This window comes from Physeter macrocephalus, unplaced genomic scaffold (genome assembly GCF_002837175.3).
Source record: "Physeter macrocephalus isolate SW-GA unplaced genomic scaffold, ASM283717v5 random_4, whole genome shotgun sequence".
NCBI classification, from domain to species: Eukaryota; Metazoa; Chordata; class Mammalia; order Artiodactyla; family Physeteridae; genus Physeter; species Physeter macrocephalus.
Window position 1 is genome coordinate 266,810 of NW_021145290.1, and position 8,473 is coordinate 275,282.

The 8,473-nt window shown below is 54.6% G+C and overlaps 2 protein-coding genes across 3 annotated transcripts; both read right to left on the reverse strand.

The window, feature by feature from the left end:
- Window positions 1–643: 643 nt before the first annotated feature.
- Window positions 644–2,907, reverse strand: OCEL1 (occludin/ELL domain containing 1). Of its 2 annotated transcripts, XM_007116879.4 has the most exons (6): window positions 2,805–2,907; window positions 2,267–2,443; window positions 1,945–2,144; window positions 1,566–1,731; window positions 1,277–1,330; window positions 644–1,046 (listed from the first exon to the last, which is right to left on the reverse strand). In XM_007116879.4, the coding sequence occupies exons 2-6, from the start codon at window positions 2,342–2,344 to the stop codon at window positions 924–926; spliced, it is 621 nt and encodes a 206-aa protein (XP_007116941.1). In that variant the 5' UTR covers window positions 2,345–2,443; window positions 2,805–2,907; the 3' UTR covers window positions 644–923. The 2 variants fall into 2 exon arrangements, with proteins under 2 accessions (XP_007116941.1, XP_028338857.1); XM_028483056.2 differs by lacking the exons at window positions 1,277–1,330; window positions 2,805–2,907 and having other exon boundaries at window positions 2,267–2,429.
- Window positions 2,908–5,159: 2,252 nt separating this feature from the next.
- USE1 (unconventional SNARE in the ER 1) lies at window positions 5,160–8,465 on the reverse strand. Its single transcript, XM_007116867.4, has 8 exons — window positions 8,251–8,465; window positions 7,890–7,939; window positions 7,672–7,750; window positions 7,431–7,583; window positions 6,671–6,683; window positions 6,206–6,233; window positions 5,608–5,782; window positions 5,160–5,364 (listed from the first exon to the last, which is right to left on the reverse strand). The coding sequence occupies exons 1-8, from the start codon at window positions 8,350–8,352 to the stop codon at window positions 5,182–5,184; spliced, it is 783 nt and encodes a 260-aa protein (XP_007116929.1). The 5' UTR covers window positions 8,353–8,465; the 3' UTR covers window positions 5,160–5,181.
- Between the last annotated feature and the right edge of the window lie 8 nt (window positions 8,466–8,473).

Here is an 8,473-nt window from a genome sequence, read left to right on the forward strand (position 1 = left end):
CAGTCGGCCAGAGACGGATGCCTGTCCAGGCCTGTCTGCTGAACTCCTACTTCTCCTACAAAACCCTACCCATATGGCCTCTTCGGCAGGAAGACATCTTGAGCCTCCCTGGTTGGTAGGACCCTGCTGTCCGGGTCCAGCCCTCTGTCACTGCTCTGTCACACTGGGCTCTCTTCCCAGAGGACATGGGTTCCTTGAGGATCAGTCCTGGGACTGAGGCCTCTCTGTGACCCAGTGGCGGGCACTGCCTTCCCTGCCCACAGTCTTCCTGACTGTTCCTTTTACCTGTGGCTCCCCTGGGAGGCCAAGACTCAGAGTAGCTGCTGGGCCACCATCAGAGGGCCCCACACACAGCCTGGTGTTACCTGTGTCCCATCCACCCTACCCAGGGCCTGGCATGCAGTGGATGTCAGGGGACCCTCCTGGCTGAGGAGGTGATGCTAGATGTCAGCCCCTCTGCTTCCCACTTGAAGGCTCTTAGAGGAGAGGGAGCCCCCCAGACAGACTAGGGTTCACAGCTCACCCAGAGATCCTGGACAAGTCCCTTTCTCAGAACCTTAATTTTTTTCCTCTGGAAAATGGAAGAACAATTTTTTGGTGACAACGAGGAAATCAGGAGTTTCAAGCAGCTGTACACAGTCGGTATATAATAAGTGTTTATTCCACTGGGATGAAGAGCAGGACCTCTTCCAGGGGATGGGCTGAGATCTGGGATCTCCATGGGGGTCCTGGAGGAGGTCCCGGGAAGCCTTCCTGGAGGAGGGGCCATCAGATCTCAGCCTCAAGGGCGAAGGCATCTGAAATCAGGGACGGCTACCCAAGGCGGGGCAAGAGCAAGAGGTAAGGCCAGGAGGTAGGAAGAGAAGCAAGGGCAGGGTGGCACCCCGACTCCAATATTTCCCTCTGCCTGTTTGCCAGGACACTCAGAAGTACACAGAGCCCTCGTTGTCTCCCTGGTCATCGAATTTCTGGATCTGCGTCTTGAGGTGCCTTAGTTTGCCCTTCAGGTAGTGGCAGCGAGCCTGCTTGTCCAGGAAGCTGGGGTCCTGAGCAGGGCAAGATCCAGGTAAGTCCTTGTGGCAGTCTGGCCTATGGCTCTCAAGCTGCTTGACCTTTTGCATTTTCCTCTCTGAGCCTCAGTTTTCTTTCCTTGAAACTGGTCAGGCACAAGCCTCCCAGCCTCCCGTGTGTGTGTGTGTGTGTGTGTGTGTGTGTGTGTGTGTGTGTGTAGGGGGGTGCAAAGGACAGGCTGTAGGATTCAAGAGGCATGACTCACCAACTGCTTCTTCTCAAATTCCCTCCAGACACGGGCAGCAACATGGGCCTCCTTCTGCCAAAGGAGAAGGAAGGGGGTGCTCAGGGAGCACAGGACCCAAGGAGGGATGGGGAAACTGAGGCTCAGACAGATAAAGTGGACCCTGTCAAGGGCTGATCTTGGCCCATGTGCTGTGGTGCCTGCCCAGCCTGGAGGAGGAAGAGGCCCAGAGATCTGAACCCAGTGGGTTTCTGGAGGCCTGGGCTACCTGGAAAGGTTGTAGGATGGGGGTTTCCACCTGGGTGCTAACCTGGCTTCGGGGTGGGGGCAGTGAGTTCAGCAGGGCCTCCAGCTGCTGGAGCTTTGCCTGTGCAGAGCCCACCTCCTGCTGGAGCTCCAAGAACTCTGGGTACTGGTCCTGGAACACTGCAGCGTAGCGGCTCCGATCCTTCTCATTGCTCACTGGTGGATACTTACTACCAGGTTGACAGGGGGTCAGAGTATGAGTGTAAAGAATTCTTCTCTTTTCCCCAATCAGTGTAATTTTTCTTTGTCCATGTTGGGTTCCTAGCCCCAAATGCCCTTTTCCTCTGTTTACTATTTGGTAAACTCTTATTCACTTGTCAAAGCCCCAGCCCCAGTGCTCCTTCCATGTTCCCAGAAGTCAGGAACCACAGGGGGGCACTCACAGCTCATAGTCAGGCACGGGGTGGGGCCTAGGCACATGTCCCCCGGGGACGGCTCTGACAGACTTCTTGGAGCCCAGGAGGGTCCGGGAGGGCAGCTCATCCTCAAATACAATCTTCTTGGGCCTTGTCCCGTGTGCTCCGGGCTGAGGCTGGCACAGAGGGCGGGCCACGCTGGGTTCGAAGCCTCCAGGCACCAGTCGCTGCAGATGCCGCACGAATCATGGTTTGGAGTTAACGAGGGTCAGCCGGGATCCATTACACAAGGGGGAATGAATCCTTTGCCTAGGCTCAGCCTGGGGACACTCCTCCCGTTCAGACTCACCGGGGGACCAGGGCCAGGAGGGCGGGTTTGCAAGTTCCCCCGGGAGCCGCGGGTGTGCGGGGCCTCCCGGGTGGGCATCGGCTTCGGGGTGGTGCCGCTCGGGCGTCCCTGCACCGGTGGGCGGGCCCTGCGGGGGGAGTCGTGGCCCGCGCGTGGCGGGGGTGGTCGGCGGGCGGACTGTGGACACAGGAGGAGGATACGATTGGAGGAGGGTAAGGTGGGAGGACTCACGGGGAAGCTGCTCACGGAGCGGCCAATTCTCCACCAGCGGCGCGTTCTCCAGCTCCGCCATCATTTGCATAGACGCACGCCATTGGCCTTCAGAGATCCCCAGACCCCGCCGCCCAGTGCGTAACCCGACAGAGCGCTATGAACCGTTACGTCACCGCGCAGCCCAGGATTGGCTCGCGTTAACCCCTGCGCGGCCGCAACCTCTGCCGCAGGGTTATGTGGAGCCCGTGGACACCGCCCCCGAGAAGACCCCCCGGGATCTCCGGCCCGGCAGCGGGCCGCACGAACCACTCCCTCCCGGGGTCACCTGTCCCAGCGTATGGGGCTCCGAGTCTGGGTCCGCTCTCGAAGAGAGGCGCTCGAGTCCGTGTAGTGCATTAACTACAGGCTGGACTGAACTGGCTGGGTCGCTCCGCAGGTCGGGGGCGGGGCCTGGCGGTATAGGGCGGGGCTGGCGGCGAGGGGGCGGGATTTGGCGAAAGTGAAAGTGGAACCGCACCCTTGCCAACCGAGTCCAACAGAGACCTCTACCTGTTGTGTGTTTGGGGCCGGTGACTCACCCTTTCCGACCCTCAGTTTATTTGTCTGAAAAACTGGTGGTTTTGGAGAACTTGTATTTATCTATTTACTCAGCGGTTATATGTATTTTTTCCAGCGGTTATATTTTAAAAATATTTCTTTAAATAATTATTGGAGGCATGTTTAGAAAATTCAGATAGAAAAGAGGCGTAGGGCAAAGTGAATTTCTCACCCACCCTTGTCCCCAGAGGCAGCAGTTAACTGTGTCTCCTTCCAGAGAGGTTCTAATTCAATGACACATTTTCCTCACTACAGACAATACTGTAGAAAAAAGATTCAAGTGCACATTTCTTTGGCCGATTGTGGAGGATTATGTGGAACTCCTAGAAGTGGAATTGCCCAGAATTGCCCGGGCAAAAGGGACCTGTGTATTTTAATTTGGAAAAATACTGTCAAGTTTTTCCTCAGTGAGGTTGTGCCATTGATGCTCTAATCAGCTGGTTTTCCCACAACCTTTGCAACCTCAATGGTATCACAGTTTCCTGTAAGTGTACTTTCAAAGTTTTAAATCTTGCCTAATCTAATATGGTGTGTGAAAAAATTCAGAAGCCATTTGTATTTCTTTTCCTATTTCCTGCAAGTCTTTTTTTTTTTCTTTCTTGTTGATTTTTAGGAGCTTTCTGTATATCAAGGATGTTAATTTAACCAGATAGTGTATCTTTTACTATTATAAATGGGATCTTCCAATATATTTTGCAGCTATTTTTTTTGCATATAGTAAACTAATTTAAATATTCATTAAGTGCCTTGCTGGTTTACTAAATTCTCTTATTGAAATAGCTTTGTTAGTTTGCTTGGATATTTTATATAGACAGTTGCATCATCTACAAATAATTTTACCTCTTTTCTCATTTTAAAATTTCATTTCTTTTCCTTGTCTAGTTGCATTGACTAGCATCTTCAGACAATATTAAATCAAGGGAAGGGGTGGGTGGACTGTGGGCATCCCCCATCCCCACCTCACTTTCTTCACTTTGATGGCAAAACTTCCGAGTATTTGCCCGTTAAACTCAACACTGCCTTTGGCTTGAGGTTTTTCAGTTCAGTGAGGAAAACATCCATCTATTCCTTATTTTAAATTAAGGGACTTTGAGTAATGGATGCTGTGAACAGTACAAAGTACCATTTCACCCTATGATTTTTGTTTCCTGGTGCATTAATGTGGCCACTAATGCTTCCTAATAATGAACCATCCCTGAGTCACAAGCATGAGCCTCCTTCTTATGATCTATTTTTTAAAAGTTGCCACTAGAGCTTTCAAAAAAGCTTTAAAAACTGCCACTAGAGTTTTTAAAAGTTCTTCCTGGTGGTTTTACACCCATGCTGATGGGGTGGGGGTGGGGTCCACATGGACAACTCCATGCATGTCCCACAGTGCTCATGCATCCATGGTTTGGGAAGACACCTCCTGTCCACTCTTCCTTACCAAGCTCCCTCAGTCACCCCCCTGACAGACTTTGCCCCTGACATCTGGAGTGGGGGTAAGCAGAGCCCAGGACCCACAGTTCCCCTGGACTCGTGCTCAATAATCCCTTCCAGGGTCCCAACTCCAATGCCTACCCAGTTCTTGTCTGAAGTGATCAGACTATGACCTGGGCAGGGCAGGGTCTCCACTGATTCTCATGTGTTTGCTGAATGACAATGTGAAGCATCTGCAATGTCCTAAGATCTTAGGCTGTGGCAGTGGGTGGGCTAAGCCTTGTCTCTGAATTATCACCTTCAATCCCAAGGAAGGCCCAGCACTGACACCCCTCCTCCAGGCTGGCCTCCACCCATGGCCCCACTCCTCCCCCACCCTCCAGACCTTACTCTGACCCCACAGGTATGTGTTTGACTCTGACTCTATCAGATTGGGAGCTCCTGGGGCCTCTAGGGGCCCTGCCTTGTCCAGTGTGAGGTAGGTACCAGGGGGGAACGGGAGGCAGGTTTGCTGAGTCACTGTCCCCCCCACCCCCCAGCCTGACCTCCTTCCTCCCCTGCTCATGTGCTCTCTGTGGCTCTCAGGGGCACCAAGGGCCTTCCCATCACGTTGCCCACCCCAAAGGTACCCCTGGACAGGGGTGGAGGGCAGAGAGAGGACAGGTGAGGAGGGCCAGGCCAGGTCTTTATTTGAGTTTGGGCATGATACGGATGAAGAGGATCATGCTGATGAAGATGAAGCAGACGATAATAAGCATGGCCCAGAGCAGCCAGTTGACTGACTTCTGTGTGTGCTGCTCCAGCCGCTCAGATTCTGTCTTCAGCTTCTCCAGGTTCTGGTCGGCCATCTTGAGTGAGTGCGACAGGGTCTGAGGGTGAGGTGGGGAGAATGTCAACAGGACTGGGTCCAAGTGTGGCCTCTTCCTACTGCGCTGGAGCAAATCTACACCTCTTGGCCCATGCCAGTGCTGTTTTCTCTGCTGAGAATGCCATTTTTGCCTTCTGCCAAACTCCTATTCATCCAGTCAAGCCCCAGCCATAGAGACCTTCTGCTGGGAAGCCTTCTCTGATGCCCCAGGGCAGAGGCTTTAGAGTTCCCAGAGTCCTCATACCTGGTTGTCCTTCTTGATGACACTCTGGGCAGCCAGTGTGTGGGTCTTGAGGCTCCGTGCCAGGCCTAGCATCTCCTCCGCCAGCTTCTCCTGGAGGTTCTGGTGTCGCTGCAGGACGAGGTCTAGCTCGGCTGCTGACTGCTTCTCATCCCCTGGCCTGGGCCCTGCCACCCCACTGACCCCACAGATGGGTAGACAGGTGGGTAGGAGGGGGGGTGAGGGAGAAGGGAAGAAACTAACATGTTCTCAAGGAACCCAGAGGTTGTGGTTCCAGCCACTGCCCTGCTTGGGGCTGCTTCCCCTTTTTTGCTTTGGTTTCTGGGAAGAGCATCCTCAGAAGTGGCCTTTGATTGGTGGTTTATTTTTTAAATTTTAATTTAATTTTAATTTTTGGCCACGCCGCACATCTTGTGGGATCTTAGTTCCCCGACCAGGGATTGAACCGGGGCCCTTGGCAGTGACAGCACGGACTCCTAACCACTGGACTGCTGGGGAATTTCCTGATTGGTGGTTTAGATGCTTCGTGGTGACGCTTTAGTGGCCCAAGGTCTGTCCAACCCCCTGCCCCCAATGCTGTCCAAGGGCTGAAGATACTCACATTCTCTTCCTCACATCCAGTTCAGGCTCTGGAAGCAAAACAGGCCAAGCAGGAAGAAGGAGAGAATTGGTTTGTTGTTTTCCAGCTTCCTGAGCATTGCCTGGGATGTGTCTGCTACTCATAATGCTGTTTCCCATCTTGTCTGCTCCCCATTGGGCAGGCTCCTGATCAGGCTTCAAAGTACTCCCTTCTAGGAAGTTTTCCTCATTTGGGCTCCCCCAGGTCCCAAGTCCTTCCCTCTAGCCAGCCTTGGCCGCTTGGGCTGGGAGTGTCCAACTCTGTTTCCTCTGGGGGCCCCTCCTCTGTCCTGGAACCTCTTCCAAGCATAACTCGGTAATGCCCCTGGACATACTCTCCCTGGGCTGTGGAACACCCTGTGGGAGCCAGGTTAGGCGTGAGGTGTGGGGCAGCAAGGACATATGTCTGTCCCAGGCCTTGAGTCCTGTTCTGCTCAGGATGACTCACCTTCACTAGAGTCCTGTGGGAAAAAAGGAGAGGCATGAAGTCACCCACCTTGCCATGCCCCGAGACCTGTTCTCTCTGCTCCCAGAAACTCCCCACCCTCAGTCAGGACCCTGGACAAGTCCTGTGCCCTCTGAGCCTCAGTTTTCTCATTTTTTTTTTTTTTTTTTTTTTTTTTTTTTTTGCGGTACGCAGGCCTCTCACTGTTGTGGCCTCTCCCGTTGCAGAGCACAGGCTCCGGACGCACAGGCTCAGCGGCCATGGCTCACGGGCCTAGCCGTTCCGCGGCATGTGGGATCTTCCTGGACCGGGGCACGAACCCGTGTCCCCTGCATCGGCAGGCGGACTCTCAACCACCGTGCCACCAGGGAAGCCCTCTTATCTTTAAACTGAAAACAATAGCTCATATTTTGCAGGGTTTAGCTGATCCACATAAAGTGCTCATAGAGGCATTTGTCATCCTATTTTACAGATGAAAAAACTCATCTATGTGTGGTGAGGCAGGGGCCAAACCTTACTCTGGCCAACTCTGGGGCTTAAGCAGAGATGTGCCATTTTTGCCTTGTACCAAGACTCTTATTCATCTAGCAAAACCCTGGCTGCAGTGCCTCTCTGTTGGAAGCTTTCTCTGATGGTCCAGGGCAGAGTCTGTTGGGCCCCCTAGGATCCCTGCACCTGACAGTATTTGTTGTTCTGGCCACCCCCAGGCACTGAACTCCTGTCCCCAACCTAAGCTTCCCAGGGACCAGGGAGGGAGCCCTACCGTTCCTAGCAGCTCACTCCGCATCTCACTGGTGTATCGTGCCCGTGACTGTAGGTGTACTGTCTTCGTGGCAGGTACCCGTTCCCTGGCTGTAGTTGGTACTCGGCCAGGGGCCAGGAACTGGTTGGCTAGTGCCTTCTCTGAGGAGGAGGTCTGCAGAAGAGGGCAGAGGGGTCACCAGAGGGGCAGGTCCCAGATGAGCGTTATGAATGCTGAGGAGACAGAGGTGCCCCTTACTCACCAGCTTCTCTGCCTGCAGCATCCCCTTCAGAAAATCTACCTTGCGAGAATATTCATTGATCACCTCGGAGGCCGGTTTGCTGGAAGGGGAGAAGAGGAAAAAGAAAACCTGCTGTCCCCAGTTCAGGGAAGGGTCTTAGCAGGGAGGGACTGGAGACCAGGGATCCCGGACTGTACTCCCTGCCCCGGATTTGAACACTTGTGGCCGCCTGCACTCACCTCGCCTGTGCCTTCAGGGCCTGCAGCATGTCCTCGAGGGCTCCCACGTACTGGGGACGAAAAGTGGGGTGTCAGCCCAGTGGCCCCCACCACCGTCCGGCTCAAAGGGATTAGAGCCACAAAGGGGCAGGGCCAGGGCGGGGGCGGGGCTTGAACGGGAGGAGCCAAGTATCAAGGAGGCGGGACCAGCTGAGCCCCAGGGAGGAGGCGGGGGAGCAGCGCAAACGGACTTGGCGGAGCCAACCGGCAGGGCCGTGGCCTCATTGGCTGGCGGGGTGGGGGAGTCGGGCTCGGTGGCCTCCGGCTGCGGGGACCACCCTCCGGGATTCGGGCTCTACGCGGACACACGGGCTTCCCTCACCTTTTCTAGACGCCACTCGTCCGGGTCCCGCTTCTCCGCTGCCATCGCCTCGCAGCGGCACAGCAGCCGCACCAGGTTCAGCTCCAGCCTCGACGCTGCCATCACTACCCAGCACTACCCCGCCCCTTCCGCCGGCGCCATCTTAAGAGATGGCGGAAGTGCCTTTCGTTGGCCTCCTTCCGGGCGGAAAGTGCCCTGTTTGTTCTCTCATTCGTATTTGGGG

Bases quoted from the DNA above. Each gene is read 5' to 3' on its own strand.
- OCEL1 (XM_007116879.4), bottom strand. From the start codon at position 2,344: ATGCCCACCCGGGAGGCCCCGCACACCCGCGGCTCCCGGGGGAACTTG. The intron at 1,732-1,944 runs GTGAGTGCCCCC...TCAACCTGGTAG, and splicing joins CCCGTGCCTGACTATGAGCT to TAAGTATCCACCAGTGAGCA. The intron at 1,047-1,276 runs GTGAGTCATGCC...TGCCCTGCTCAG, and splicing joins AATTTGAGAAGAAGCAGTTG to GACCCCAGCTTCCTGGACAA.
- USE1 (XM_007116867.4), bottom strand. From the start codon at position 8,352: ATGGCAGCGTCGAGGCTGGAGCTGAACCTGGTGCGGCTGCTGTGCCGC. The intron at 7,584-7,671 runs GTGAGTAAGGGG...CCTCTTCTGCAG, and splicing joins TGCTGCAGGCAGAGAAGCTG to ACCTCCTCCTCAGAGAAGGC. The intron at 5,365-5,607 runs GTATGAGGACTC...CCTCACCCTCAG, and splicing joins TCATCAAGAAGGACAACCAG to ACCCTGTCGCACTCACTCAA.